General features: G+C 49.3%; 1 protein-coding gene across 7 annotated transcripts in view; it reads right to left on the bottom strand.

Annotated features, from left to right (window-relative positions):
• Positions 1–15,873, bottom strand: part of WDR25 (WD repeat domain 25) — a 139,745-nt gene that overhangs the window by 33,728 nt on the left and 90,144 nt on the right. For all 7 annotated transcript variants that reach the window (XM_036100035.2, XM_036100033.2, XM_036100030.2 and 4 more), the window contains one exon: positions 7,076–7,206. In XM_036100035.2, coding sequence (XP_035955928.1) covers positions 7,076–7,206 — 131 coding nt within the window. The remainder of the gene's footprint in view (positions 1–7,075; positions 7,207–15,873) is intronic.

Raw genomic sequence — 15,873 nt, 5'->3', positions numbered from 1 at the left:
GGCTGGGCCAACCATGTTCGCTGATGCTCTCAAGGTGCTTCTGGCCACTGCATCAGGCCAGGTCAGCAGCCCCTGGCTGCTTAGCCGGCTCACAGCATTCCCACTCAAGGGAAGGATGCCCACGGCAGAAGCGACAAATGAGCAAATTAATGAATGGTGGCTCAGCTTCTGCTTCCTGGATGGGCTCACTAGATGGGATTTTTAAAACTTGGTCTTGATCAGGGCTGTTAGTCATTCATGCACTAGTACTCCCCACCTTCCCACCCAGGGCCTACTATCAGGTCAACACTTTGCTAGGTGCTAGGAATAGAGCAGCAAATGAAGCTAAATCGCCGTCCTCGGGGAGTTTCCGTTCTGCTGGGAAACTACACACACGAGGGAGAGGCTGTGATAAGAGGCCGAGGTAAGGGTCCAAGCAGTCGGGAGGGAGAGCCAGCAGCCTCCCCCACTGTCACCTGCATGTCAGGACACACACTGGCAGAGGGGCTGGGACAAAGCTCCAGAAGGAGGTCAAGAAACTAACACAAAATCTGGAAGTCAAGACAGCCCTTTACAAGCTTTATAAAAAGAGAAAGAAAAAGATGTAGAACAAGCATGAAATATTGATGATTCATGTCAAACCAATACTAGAGCAAAAGTGAGCTGACCTGTCAGAACCACGTTATAATGAGAATTTAGCCTAGAACCGGTGGGGGCCAGTGTTCTGGAGGCCCAAACAGGGGTCTGAATGCAACTCTCTTGGGAGCCAAGCAGAGCCCCAGCTCTGCCCACAGAAGGGAAGAGGAACCAGGGCAGAAGCCAAGATCCCAGGTCAGGAGCCACATGTCCTAGATTTGCCAGAGCTTTTCTAATTTCCAATGCTCAATCCTGCTCAACTGAGAGGTAATTTGCTGAGGTTGGGGTTCCATAATTTAATCTTACAAAAAGGGTGATTCACTAATTGTGCATTATGATTTGATTCATGATACAAGGGTGAATTTAAAACCTATGTTAACTTGGCTCAAACTACATAGTCATCTTAAAGTGAACTTTAAAGTAACTGCAAAGTAACTACCCTGAGCACTCCCCACAGTGCTGGCAGGCCCTGGAGAGCTGGGACCCTCTTATATCTCTGTGGCTCTACAACCCCCAGTCCCTGCTGCGCTCAGACCAGGGACATATGAGGCTGGAGGTAAGTGAGGCCAGTTACTGTCATTTACCAAACACCAGGGAGCGTGAGAGCTCAGAGCTGGCCAAGCACCACACTGTCAGGACCATAACAACACACCTCATCTGATGTAGGATCACCCAAGTCCTCTGCCTCTGTCCTCACTTCCCGAGTGGCCAGGTGCAGCTGAACTGCAGCTAGCCTTTATATCCCACTTGTTGGAGGGCCATTCCATCTGTATAGATCCCAGGGTAGCCGCTGCCCCCAAGCTGGGGGGGTGGGGGGGATGGGTGCTGCTTCAGGGCTCCATCATGATCAGAGGGATAGCAGACCCAGGTTACTCCATGAGCACCTGTCTGGTCCAGGCCCTGTGAGAGATGCTGGGGCACAGGCATGACTCAACTCAGCCCCCCACGGGCAGCCATAAATACCTGTCAGCTGAAGGAACTCACAGTCAAGAAAGAAGGCAAGGAGCTATCACTGAACTAGGTCACAGACAGTGCAGACCAATCAAGGATGAAAGCCAAGGGAGCTCACATGACAGAAGCAAGTAACCTCTATGTTCAGAGGCCCTCTGGGCCCCGGCTTCTCAAAGTGTGCTCCATGGACCATTTGCCTCTGCATCTCCTGGGAGCTTGTTAAAAATGCAAGACCTCATCTGCAATGGACTGGATGTGTCCCCCCAAATCTATATGTTGAAGCCCTAATCCTCAATGTGATGGTATCTGGAGGAGAGGCCTTTGGAAGGTGATAAGGTTTAGATGAAGTGATGAGGGTGTGGCCCCCATGATGGGACTGGTGTCCTTCTAAGGGAATGAAAAGATTGGAGCTCTCTCCCTCCATTATGTGAGGACACAGCAAGAAAGGAGCCCTCTGCAAGCCAGGAGGAGAGTCCTTACCAGAACCCACCAGGCTGGCACCCTGATCTCGGGCTCCCAGCCTCCAGAACTTTGCAAAATAAATGTCTGCTGTTTAAGCCCCTATGGTACTTTGTTCTAGCAGCCCCAACAGACTAAGACGTCATCCTCACCGCAGACGGCTGACACAGAATCTGCATCCTAACAAGAGCCCCAGGCGCTCGCCAGCACACGGGTAATGTGCAAAGCCATGCTTTATGGATGGCCTTCTCCTGCCCCCTGGCCATACCCACAGAGAAACCACGGCTGAGAGAGACTGTAGTCTGAGGGGTTTGCCTACAATCACCCAGCTGCATGCGTGCTACGAGGAGGCCGTGAGCCCAGGTCTCCTGTAGCTCAGGCCAGCAGCACTGGAAGCTGGGAGGGGCTTCTGGAGAGAGGGACCCCACAGTGACATGAAAAGCAGCCCACAGGTCTCCTGGACTCTAGGCCACACCCATGTTCAAGCACACTGCTGGGAGGAAGAAGTCAGAGATCCCACTGGTATTACACCAGCTCGAGCCTGCATGCTCAGCCGGCTCACACAGAACACATACTGCTGACCTGCTGGAAAGGAAGTCAAGGCACTTTGTAGTGATGAGAGATGTGCTCCAATATTCAAACCCAAGGCAGAGAGAGATCGGCCAAGAAAAGAAGAGAGGGAAGCCAAACAGCCCATTTGCTCTAATGAATTGGGCTGGCCCCGAAAAGTCCAGAATCCCAACATTCATCATTTGGCTCAGCTTAAGGGTCAGAAAATCATATGACTGGAAAGTAGCTTAAAAGTTATCTGTTCCAACTACTCTTCAGACTCCATTCTCTCAGAAGGCGGTGAGAGGTTGTCTGGCCCTGCAGTTGAGCTCCGGTGATGGGTTCTATCCCAGAACAGCATGCCTCAGCTCTGTCCTTGGAAACCTACCCCTTGCCTTCAAAATGCTGATTCACAGTGACCCAGTGATTTGAGTTCTGGGACCCAAGCTTAAGGAAGTAAACATCAAATATGGAGAGCACTAGATGCACAGGTGTGTGTCTTACAGAACTGGGTAGTCTGTTTGGAGATTATAACAACAGAGAGAAACTTGACTGAAGAACACAGTTCTCTGGAAAAGACATTCTCTGAGCACAAGTTCTCTGTAAGGAGGCTTCTAATACAGTGAGCACAGGGGCACCCACCTTGTCAGCCAGATTGGAAGGCTGAGTCTCCATAATCAATAGAATGACAGATGTCACAGCCAGACCTAGCCACAGCAGGGCCCAGCCAGGTTCAGCAACCCATGTGGTCTCTGTCATAACTACTCAGCTCTGCCACTGTAGTGTGAAAGCAGCTCCAGATGATACACGAATGAGTGCATGTGGCTGTGTTCCAATAAAACTTTACAAAAGCAAACAGAAGCCAGATTTAGCCCTGGGCTGTAGTTTGCTGACCCTGATCTCCACCTTCACATCTATTTAAGTGGCAAAAAGAAAGAAAAAAGGAACTATCCTCAATGTCCAACCTAGGGAAATGGTTTAATAAGTTAAACTGTTGGAAAACGACTCATTCGACCCGTATTTATCAAGTGCCGGTTTATGTCAGACTCTGCTCTGAGCACCAGGGATAAGGCAAGAAGGAAGTCAGCTAAGCACTCTGCAGCAAAGGGATGGATTGAAAATTCTTCAAGAGTTTGTGATAACAAGGAAAACCCTTACATTACAGTGCTGTGTGAAAAGCAAAATATAAAATTATGTATAAAAATAAGACCAAACAATGTTTTAAAAAAGACACACACATTTAAAACACACACACACACACACACACACAGGGGAAAAGAACAAAGAAAGAAAAATACTACAATGTTACTATTGTCTACCTTTGGCTGGCTCCACTACCCCTTCTCTTTACTTCCCCTCTATCTTTCAATTCTTCATGTGATCACATACTACTTTTACAATAAAACAGTCCCTCCTGTCGTATTTAAAAGGGGAAGCTGGTTTTGATTTTAATCTAAAGTCTGTGTCCCTCCTGCCTCCACCTGCAGTTTTCACCACTGTCTCTGAGGGCAGTCCAAAAAAGCCAAGCGGCTCGGCCCCAGATGTTCAACCACAGAGGAGAGAGCTGGAGAGTTCAGCACCTGGGACAGCGCCATGCACCCTGGCAGCCCGCCAGGCTCAAAAGTGAGCCACCCCAGGTGGGAGCCAGAAGAGCGGGGAGCCTGTGCCTTTCCTCTCTGGTCCTCTGGCTGCGCCCACTTGAGACACTCAGGCAACACCTGTCAGAGGAAACATAACTGAAGCAGGAGAGAGAGGCTGTCTCTGAGCCTGTTGATGCAAAATGGAACTAGCCCTGTGACCCAGACGGGGAGGAGAGGCAGTTGGATTGCTGGTAAAAAGGAAGTAAAAACAAACATTGCACAGATCCCTTTACCCACATTATTAGCTTGGGAGAGACTCGCAAACATGCCAATACCAGTCACAGCAACATCTGCTTCTAATTGCTTCTCCCCCAGCATTTTCAGAGCTTGTCAGATGGTGTCAGCCCTAGGAGAAAATCCAATATTTTTAACAAACTCTTAAATCAGATGGCGTCCTTGGTGAGTAATCTCTTACGTGTTTGGTCTTTGAGGCTAAAAACAGTAAGCACACCTTTAAGGGACATGGCCGTCAGCAGGGGCTGGGTAATCGAAGGTCCCTCTTCAAACAGCATGACTAAGAGTTTCCAACACACACAGCCCAAATATAAGTGTTCCAGTGTTGTTGTTGTTGTTTTTTTAATTCCACTGTGTCCACTTCTTTATGGGTAACTTTTCTCTCTTTTCCAAATATTTTTGTAAAAAGAAGTTTATGAAAGAAAAATATGAGATTTTTTAAAGAGTACATCTCTCCGTGCTTTAATTTTCCCACAAGATACCTACAGACAAAACTTTACATTTTCTTTTACAGACACTGTTTCTGTTCTTAGGTTCTCAAAACACCAGCAGCCCCTTCCAACAGCCTGTTGGGAAAGCGCCTTCCTGCAGTGGCTACCTGAACCTTCAAATCTGGGAAGTCCAAGGTGGGGCAGGAGGCAGACCTGGAGAGGAAGCCTTCAAGGAAGAACCTTTTGGTCCTGCAGCAGGCTGGAGCCCTTCAGGGTGGGACCTCAGGACATCCTGAATCCCAAATGCAGGAGGATACTCTGACAGTCTGTACCTTCTTCTTTCAAAGTTAAGCTTAACATGGGCTTTATTATAAACTACCCTGGCTGGGTGCCTCCTTTAGATCAGGGCAGTGCTTCTCAGATCTTGAAAATAAGTCATCCTAAAGTCATGGAGCACCCCTAGAGGCAGCCTGGCCTTGGCTCTTCCTCATTACTCCTCCATGAACCCATCATCCTCAAGCCCTGGCTTCTCACTGCTCACCCAAACCAAGACTCACATGACTGAGCGCCTCTCTGCCCAGGGCCAGTCTCCTTGCCTGGAGCCCACGCCCTGCCAGGTCAAGTCGGTCACTGGTCCCCATACACATTTCATACTCCTACCTTCTGTACATACACATTCTGCATGGCTGCCTTCCTCCTTTATTCCCTCACTCAGTCAACCAAGGCTTGCCGAGTACCTACTATTTTCCAGGCACGATTCTAGGAGCTAGAAGTCAACAGCAAACAAAACAGACAAAAATCCCTCCTCTGGCAGAGCTTATGTTCAAGTGAAGGCAGACAGACAAATAAATAAACGTAAAATCCACATACGCCAGGTGATGATAAATGATAGGGAGAACAGTGAGGTAGCAAAGGGGACTAATGAATGCCAGGGGGTGAGCATCAAGGTGGTCAGAGAAGTCAGAGAATGCCTTATTGGAGAGGTGGCATTTGAACAGAACCCTGTAGGAGAGAGGGAGGGAGCCTCTACAGAGAAAATGAGAAAAGAGCATTCCAGGTGGTAGGTGCAGCAGGTGCAAAGGCCCTGAGGCAGGAATGTGCTGATGTGTTTTAGGAAAGGCAAGGATGCTGGCAGTGAGAAGGCAATGAGGGAAGATCATGTGGGCCTTGTGGGCCACTGTGGGGACATTGGCCTTTACTGGGAGCGAAATCAGAGCCTGGAGGGTTCTGACCAGGGGAGAGGTACATCTGACTTGCGCTGTGACAGATCACTCTGGCTGCTGTGTTGAGAACAAACTGTAAGGAGCGGGGGAAGAGAGATACCACACTGGAAACTACTGCAATTATTCCAGCGAGAGTCAATGGCAGCTTCAACCAGAGTTACCACAGGATTTGCTCATGGTTTGGATGTGGGGGTGAGAGGAAGAGCAGAGACAGGGATGATTCTGATGGTTCTGGCCTGAACACCTAGACGGGTGGAGCTGCCATTTATTACGTGCGTGAAGGTAACAAGAGCAGCGCCTTGGCGAAGGGGGACGGGGCGTTGGCTGGGGTGGAAACCACTTCTCTGTGGGACTGATCATGACCAGCCTCTTAGCTCCAGAAGGAACATGGTCTCTAAGAAGCCTTCCTCACACCAAGCTGAAAGTGCTCACCCCCTGAATGTTGGCCGCCTTTCCCTCACTCCCCCACAAATCTCTCTTTCTCCCTCACACACATGCACGCATACACATGTGCATGCATGTGAACGCACACACATGAATGCATGCATGCACGCATACATGCACACGCACAGGAACGCACACATGTGAATGCACACACACGTACACGCACGCACACACACATACACATACAGTGCCTCTCCACACCAGTTATCTGCATCCACACATTATTCCCTTGAGTAACCCAAAAGCCAATTCATTCTATACCATCTGGAAACATTTGCATACAGTAGATGCTCAGTAAATGCGTTCAGTAACAGGCTACATAGAATCACACCTCTGATGTTTCAATATTCTAACAACTCAAGAATGTTCTTTAAAAAACAACTGCACATTACGCTGACCATGGATGAAACATGAATGGTAATTACCCCATCTCCAGAGTCCTGCACTTAGATGCTGGCCCACCCCCAGGCATTCACACCACCACGGCAGCTCCCCTGTGGAGAGGCCGCAGGAGGAAGATGGGCGTCACCTTGCCGGTCCTTATATCCCAAGCTTTGACTTCAGGGTGGAAGCCTCCACACACAAAAAGGCTGTGGTCTTTCGGATGAAATTTCAAGGTAGTGATCCTGAAGTCACTCTGACCACTGAAGAGCTGGGTTCCTGCAACACCAAACAGAGAAGAATGAGTTAAAAAATACTCAGATCACAAAATATATACCTTAAAACTCAGATGCCATCTGGTGCAGAGCTATAGGCAGACGCAGCCCATCTGGGCCCGAGGGGGCCACGAGACTTCCTGGAAGCACAACAGGGGCAGCAGCACTTTCTGCCTCACGAGCTAGCCAGCCCCCCCCCACCCTTGATTAGCTGAACTCCCCTAGGGCTAAGCTAATGGCCGGACCCATGCACGCCGCCACCTTTCCTGTGTTCTATAAATACTGCGATTCAGCTCATCTAAACCACACAATGCCCTACACCTGCTCCACAACTGGAAAAAGCCAAGGCTTGGGGAGATTAAGTAACATTACCAAAGCTGCACGATTAGTACGGAGATTATTTACCTAGGAGTCTAAAAACAAAAACGCAGAATGCTCCAAACTGGTCTTTTTAGGACCAGCCATCTTACAGTCATGACCTTACAACAACCCATGAATGGCTTGCTACGGGGTGTGGCAGGTAGGGGTGACACGATACTCTGGGCAACAGATGAGAACACGACACCACGGGGGCCTGAGCGCCAGCACGGACAGATGGTGTGGCCAACTGGGGGTCTCAGGATTCAAGACAGTCCTTGCCCTTTACCTATCTGTCATGAAACTGCAGTCAGGCGCTCGTGCACCTGCAAACGTGTGTGTACATGTACACATAGTGTGGAAAATGTCTGTTTTGTCACTGGGATCTTTTAGAGGTAAGCTATATAAATAGGCTGAACTCAGGGAATGTGGGGAACAGATCTCTGACCCTGAGCTCAGGTCTGTGGGGTTCCAAAGCCAGTCCTCCCTTCCTGTATGTGGTGCCACCTTATATCCCAGAGCACTGGCTATAGTTCTCATGTGTTCAATTCAACACCACTGAAAATGCATCCAGAAACCAGACTGGCCTTGGAAGCCATTCTCACGAGTGGCAGTCTCAGTGCTGCCTCTGAACACACCCCCAGAACCAGGCCATTCCGCAAATCCCAGGCATGGTAGCTGCTATGCACCACACCCACCAGGAACTGGAAGGTGGCATCCCTCAGAGATGTCGGCAAGGGCTCCCACAGCCCAAGAGGGACCACCCTGACTGCCCTTGGCTCACAGAAACTCCTCCGCTGGAGAGGCAGTGGGCAGTTAGGGACACAAGAAGCCGGTGCCCAAGAAGGAGACCAATGTGACACCAAGATCTCAAGCACCGCTTCCTCTTCTAGGAACCCAGAAACCGTGTTTGCTCATTCATTTCAGAAAGCACTCCCAGCTGCCCTGCTTTGTGTTCAGGACCCCCACACAGTGCTCTACCAGCTCACCAGGTAAGGAAATGAAAGTCACCGACTAGTACTCTCAAGTTACAGCAGGAGCCTTTATAAATCCAATTTGCCTAGATCCGTGGTCTCTGCACTCTTCTGACAGCATGCCCCATCAAGGAAAAGCCCTTAAGCACGTATCTCCGAGATGTGTGTTTGTTTATAAGTACACAGTGTGCTACCATGCCAATAAATTATGAGCATTAAAACACCAAAAATAAACCATTCTAAAGGATGAGACAAGGACAAAATAACCAGTATTTTCAAGTATATTTTAACATGCCATTTACTAAATGCATCAACAAAGCCCTTTGAAATCATTAAATCAAATGAGTTAACAACATTTTTAGTGAGAGCTACCGAACTGGCTCCACTTCCGTTTTTTTTTTCAAATGTAGGGAACTTTCTGTGACTCAGTGATTTGAAAGTAGCCCAGTTACGGCTTCAGTTTACTCATCGAAGCCTGTCAGAGCTAGCAAAGACTTCTCCCAGAGATGCACAGGCCTGGACAGAAGACATTCACCGCTGGCATCAAGGGAGATGTTGTCTACTCCCATCTGCCACTGATCCAAAGGAGTGTGTGAACATTTTACTAGGAAAGCTCCGTTTCCCCTCAGGTCAAAGAATGGTTCCTGCGACTAATCAGAGGGTATTACTGCATTCTCACATTTTTAACAACCAAATTCAAAATCCACCAAAATTTTCATTTAAAGGATTTTAAAGCAGACTAGAAAAACTGCTCCCAAGTTAAGAGTGCAGATATTAGCGTTTTTAATAGGTGACACATTCACGTACATTTTGGCAACAAAAGTTACAGAATGATGGAAACAAAAACATCTGTTTTCAAAACGTTCTTCCCATAGTACAAACTTCTTGGAAAGCAGTTACTCTCTTGTTCTTTATTAAAGTGTCACCTTTCCCATGATGGATGATTGTGATTTTTTTTCTAACATCTTCTAGGGTCCCACAATGTGCAGTTACTTATCATCAGAGAAAATTTGGGAAACACTTGAGGTTTTGTAAATGAAGATTCTACACTTCTTTAAGCTCAACAAGCCCCTGTTGCTGAAACACGCAGTGCACAAAGATTTTCATGGTCATCCTATGTCACTGCAATGGTGTCAAGAGCTGGCCACCTCAGGTCCTATCATCCGTAATGGTGAAGGGACTATAAACAACACTGTCCAACCCAAGGAGAGCAGTTAAGGCAAATATGGGTGTCTGCCTGGTGGAATGTTGAAAAGCTGTTTAAAACTGGAATCACAAACAGTGCTCTTTGGCAAGACGGACAGTACCTGATGCCTATTCTTGAATTATAGAAGAATTAAGTAGAGATTGGTATGGATAGAGACTGGGAAAAGATTCACCAACTTGAAGTGAATTGTTCTACGGGTAGTGAGATAACTTCTTAAATTATACTAATATTGTTGTCATAATGCTTTTTTTTAATAAATAAAGAATTCTTCCGAAAAGGCATCGGAAAAATGAACAGACTTAGTCTGGGGCCTATGTGTCTCTCTCATTAGGTCAATAGACAAGCAACTCTCTAACAAACAAAAACTCCCCTCCTCAGGAATTAACTTAACTGGAAACCTGGTATTCCTTGAGCTTCCTCTTCTATCCTGAAACTCGTTCAGGCTACAGTTGGTGGTCAGAAACCACCCATGATGTGCCCAGTTAACAGATGCCCCCTCCTAGGGAGGATGGGGCAGAGGGATGCCCACCGTGGTCTCCATACATCCGGGCCAGGACACGGAGCAGCACTTGTGGGGACCTCAGGATGGGCATCAGACTGCAGCTCAGGCCCAGGATGCTTGCTCCAGCCAAGCAGCTAGGGGATCCATCCAGGGGATGAGGAAAGGCACGACCATTATGTCCCCCAGATGGAAAAGGGGCACATAGATGCCACTGTGGCCCCCACACCACCGAGAAGGCCCCAGCAGGCCCGAAATCTGTCCTCCTGACAGAGGCAACTGTGCCCACTGCTGACCTCTTGCTCGTTCAGATTCACTGCCAGTCCTTAAGCCCAAAAGGAAGAACAAACGATCTGCCTAGAGAAAAATGTTCCTTGTTTCTTGGACCATGGCATATAACCATATGCTTATTTCAGAAACGGCAGTGAATTAGCCATATTTTTTCAAAAAGTGCAGTGATACAGTCTTGCCAACAATGGGGAAAAGATGGGAGGAAAGCGAAAGCTGAGTTGCTAAAAGATGAGGACTGAGCTTTTTCTGCTAAAAAAAACCCATGTATTTCTGCGTGTTATTCTTCAACCTCCTAAAGAGATTGAGAAGAGAATCTATGTCTCTTAAGTACTAAAATGTTCTTCTTAGAAGACAAGCTTTATGTCTTTCCTCCTAGTTTTGTTTATAAGAACTAAGTCTTTGCTGTATTTGTTTGTTAAAAGGGTCCGAAACTAAAAGATTTTATAATTTCTAATAAGCTTCCAGATACATAATGGGAAACACGAAGGGAAGGAGGTCGAGCACAATACTGTGGCTCAGAAATCAGGACCCCAGCCACCATTGTCCAGCACTGTGCTCGGAACAGGAGGTGGTGCAGTCTCAGAGGGGCTGAAAGCCACACAGACCCAGGTGCCATCCCAGCCCCGTCACTTCCAGAGGAGGGACCTTGGAAAGGTCCCTTGGGCAGGTCCCTCACTGTGGTGTGTCCAGGGCCACACAAGGCTGTCCGGAGGGCAACACACAACATACATACTACATATAACATAAAGTGTTCTGGAGGACTTGGCAAAGAGCAAACAACAAAAGGGAGCCTTTGACTATTTGAAAAAAATTAAACCCCAAATTACTGAATTCATCCTTGCTTAAATTAAAAGCTAAAACCAGGGGGCTCCTGGGTGGCTCAGATGGTTAAGCATCTGCCTTCGGCTCAGGTCATGATCTCAAGTCCTGGGATCGAGCCCCACATCCGGCTCCCAGCTCAGCGGGGAGCCTGCTTCTCCCTCTCCCTCTGCCTCTCCCCCTGTTTGTGCTCTCTCTCTCTCTCTCAAATGAATAAATAAAATTTAAAAAAAAAAAAAGAAAGAAAAGAAAAAAGCTAAAACCAAAGGCTGTAAGTTTTTAACAGCAGGAACCTTGAGAGAGGAATGATCTGGAGTTTCTATCTTGAGGCTATGAGAACACAATGCCCTGGGCTAGCCTTTACATTTTGTTGAAGAGACATGGACAAAGGCTGGAAATATTTATCGGAGACTATCTCCAACGTGAACACTAGCCACGCTGAAGGTGAAGGTCCTTTCTCGTCAGATTTGTTCCCACTCTACCTTCTCATACATCAAGTACCTTGTTTATCACGTCCTCTGGCGATGCTACTTTAAGGACAATGGTTAGTTGCTACGTAACCTTTAACCCTGAGACTATCTTTGCTTGTTTACATGTTTGTTATAGAAAGTTCTATTTATTCACTGTATGCTGCTTATAGGAAATTGAGTTTTTAAATATTTAATCCACTAACACTGGCTTTATTGATCTGGTTATAATGAACTCAACAAGTACAAGAACTGTTCAGATCCTCTTGGAGTTAGGAAAAATCACTTCTTTTCCTCCTTGAATCAATAATGATACAAATAAACTGTAAATCGTCATTAGAGCAAAAATATGTTTAAAACAGATTGCAGAAACTTAATTTGTTCTCTTGACACTATTATAACTACCCATGCTACCATCACCAATGATGCTAAGATAAGGCAGCTGGTAACACTAGCCAGGGAATTCCTCAGAGTTGCCCCCTTCATTTCTCAGCTGGAGACCCAGGTGACCACCCACGTGGCTGGGGCAACACTGCCTGTCCACCCTAACACCTACCTTGGGGAACACTATCGTACGCAAGGCTCTGGGTCCCCAAAGGGTCCTCCTCTTCCACTCAGCATGTCTGGCCCCCAGCCTAGTTCCTAGCACACAACAGACATTTGATCCAGGTCAGATGAAAGCCAAGTATGGGACCCCAGGAAAGAGAGGGGAAGTTCATGCCCTCCTCTGCAGGGAGATGGCCCCTGTTACCTCCAGGCTTGCGTGCGGCTTGCACGTGTCATGCCACAACCCTCTGTGGCAGGTGTAATTAGCCCATTTCACAGCAGGAGAAATGGAAGCTTAGGGAGAAAAAAAAAAAAGAAAGCAAGCAAGCAAGCTCAGGGAGGTGAGGCCTCGTCCAGGGCCACACAAGTCAGCCATGCTGGGAGAGAGGCAAGACCTGTCTAACCCCAGAGTCCTGCTCTCTGCACCCTTCCTTGCCTGCCTGCAAGCTATCCGTGACCTTTCCTTCTCCTTAGCTCTTTGTTCACATCCACGGACTCACGAACATGTAGGGGAGATGTTGACAAGGGAAAGCTGATGCTGTCGGCTCGTGGTGATTGAGCTTGTGTTCCCAGGCAGGCGACATATGACTCATTTCGCTAAAATCAATATCGTTACACTCATCCTCTGGGAAGTACTTGGCCAGCTGTAAATCTAACCATTCTGACTCAAAGTTAACGAGAAAAGGAGCTTACTAACTTTCAAATCAAACTCTATGAATCAGAGGGCGCCTGGGTGGCTCAGTTGGTTAAGCGACTGCCTTCAGCTCAGGTCATGATCCTGGAGTCCCCGGGATCGAGTCCCGCATCGGGCTCCCTGCTTGGCAGGGAGTCTGCTTCTCCCTCTGATCCTCCCCCCTCTCATGCTCTCTGTCTCTCATTCTCTCTCTCTCTCGAATAAATAAATAAAATCTTTAAAAAAAAAAAAAGAACAAACTCTATGAATCAGAAACAGGGGCCGTCTCGGCATGCCTGGTGGAGTCCTGGGAAGGGTCCGGGTGAGAGGCAGACGGGCCTGTGTCTGCAGGTCCCCCGTGGACAAGTGGGGGTCTCTGGGTCAGCCCAGCGGGCCTCTCCAATCTGCAAACCAGCAGAATGAAGTGTAGCTGAAGAAGCTGTCCTGAATCAGAAAGAGGCCCAGCAGCCGCAGGCCCCAGACCGATGACAGGCCCGCAGACGGCGGCTGCCTGGCGGCAGCAGCGAAAACACAGCAGCCGTGGCGGTGAGCTCTCTTTTACGTCAAGGCCGCCCACTGCTCTCAATTATCTGGACAAGACTGAATTTTCTAAAAATTAAAAAAAAAAAAAAAAAAAAAAAGAGTTCTGAACTTGCAAACAAGGTGTGTCCAAAAGTTTTGCCTCAAGTTGGCTTTCTGGGGCCCCGCAGGCTCCTGTGTTCAGGCTCTGGTCGGGTTCCGGTCAGTCCCCAGAGGCTGCTGACCCGCAGGGACAGCCACACGGCCGCACAGCTGCCACTGAGCATGCACAGAGCCGACGCGCCGCCCGGGCCGTGATGGTAGCCAGTGAACTAGCACCGTCGAGGAAAACCCGCCTTTTATCCACCCAGAGGGTGACGGCACGGGTGTGTATGGACATGCGGCAGGACCTGCAGGCACCTCCCAAAGTGTGAGACACGGGCTGGCAGGGTGTTTCGCTGATGTTGAATAACGGGATTTAATATCCGTAACTAGGGCCGGCTTCTCACCCCAAAGCTGTACGGAAAGAGGGGAGGAAACAAGGCTGAGACTGGAGAGAAAAACTCTTCAGAGTGAAAGGAAAGGGTGTGCGTGGGAATGGGGCGGGGTGCCCAGGGCCGAAGAGGGCACAGCCCTGAGAACAAGCTCGTTTAAAAGTGGGCCAGGAACGGGGCATCAGTGAAGGAATGAGCTTAGAAGAAAGAGGGGTGGTTGAGGACAAGGGAAAAGCAGAGGAGTCAGCGGGGGTTGGGGGGGGCACCTGCATTAGCGGGAGGGAGGGTGGGCAGCTGCTCTGGGCAAGAAGGCACTGGAAGGGCAGCACCAGGACCAATGTGAGCTCAGACCTCACTGGGCTCCGGAGCCCCTCAGAGACTCCGTATCTAGATCCAGTGGCAAAACCCCTGAGCCCAAAGGCCTGACGACACAGAACGTGCCAGGACCACCAGGAGCTGCACGTGTGCCCGCTGGCTGGGGGCTCATGACGTAGCTGGGTGTCTGCCCTCCTGGCCTCCACAGGCACCTGAAGGATGCCTGAGTCCCCCTGAGCTGTACTGGGGGGACACTCAGTCATGGTGCTCAAAAGCCGAAGAATGGAGACGCCCAGGCCTCTCTGCAGGCACCTCCTCCAAGACCTGGTGGGTGGCACCACTTAGCCCAAAAGGAGCCCCATCTGCAGCCTCTTCTCTAAAGCCATGAGCTCCTGGTCCTCTTCAGCAGAGTTCGAATTTGGATGCTTCCCACCCTTCCCAGGCCAAGGGTACGCAAACTGTCAGGGCTAACATTTCTCCCGCTGCAGTGGTGGCTGTCAACAGCCAGAGAGGCCTCCTTCAGAAGGCCCAGGCAAGATCCATCTCAGTCGCCTTCCTCCTGGAGACCCTAAGTTATCCTCCACAGGTGGCGAGCCAGCTGCCCAGGGGAGAGCCAAGCAGGCTCCCTTAAGCAAACACTTCGTCCATGGCAGGGAAACAGACGTGGCAGCCTCTGCCAGTCACACAGGCCAGAGGTGGATCCCAGCTCTGTTACTGCTGGCTGTGAGGCCTCGAGCAAGTCCCTGAATGTTCCCGGCCTCAGTGTCTAGGTCAATTAAATGGGGATAAAAACACTGTCTTCACAGGTTAGAGTAAGGACTAAATACATAATAAGCAAGGGGACTAACATCTCTTTACTCATCTCAGCTGGATACAGGCCAGAGTGCTAGGAACCGGGGCTACATCACCCAGGGCCTGGCCCACGGTGCACACTCAGCCAATGGGATATTCCCCTTTCCTAGAGTGCTTCTGTGATGGGGGCCCCAGTCACGATGACCAGAACACACTTCTTGGGAAAACAAGAGAAAGGGTCATGTATGGGTCCAGTCCCAGCTGGCTGCTCATTTTCATGCCCCATAACCCCCCAATGAAAGACACAGGGACCCCCAGAGCAGGAGGAGATAACCAGGGGCTGGGGATGGCAAGGCTGCGGGCAGTGGGTATCTGAGTAAAGAAGGCCATGGACCTTCTCCAGCACTGGGTGCCTGGAGCTCTGGAGAGAGGGTCAGGCTGGGCTGTGGGAGGTCTGCATGCCCACCCAAAATAAAGGGCAGCTGCCATCCCATCGCCAGGAGGAAGCGGCTAGCCTACCACCAGTACTATTTTGTCATGGAGAAGCAAAACATGGAGGAGAAGCTGGGAGAACCCAGGAAGGCCTGTTTTCTTCCCAGCCTGCCCCTCAGACCCACACAGGGGACCAAGGGCCACACTAGTAAGCCGGCTGGGGGATCATCAGACTAAGGGCTTTTGAAGCCGAGCCACCAAAGCCACCCTGTATGAGGAAATGGCC

The sequence above is a fragment of the Halichoerus grypus genome, chromosome 8 (genome assembly GCF_964656455.1).
Source record: "Halichoerus grypus chromosome 8, mHalGry1.hap1.1, whole genome shotgun sequence".
In the NCBI taxonomy this organism is placed as follows: domain Eukaryota; kingdom Metazoa; phylum Chordata; class Mammalia; order Carnivora; family Phocidae; genus Halichoerus; species Halichoerus grypus.
Note: the sequence above shows the minus strand (reverse complement) of the source record. Positions and strands in the feature narration are given on the sequence as shown.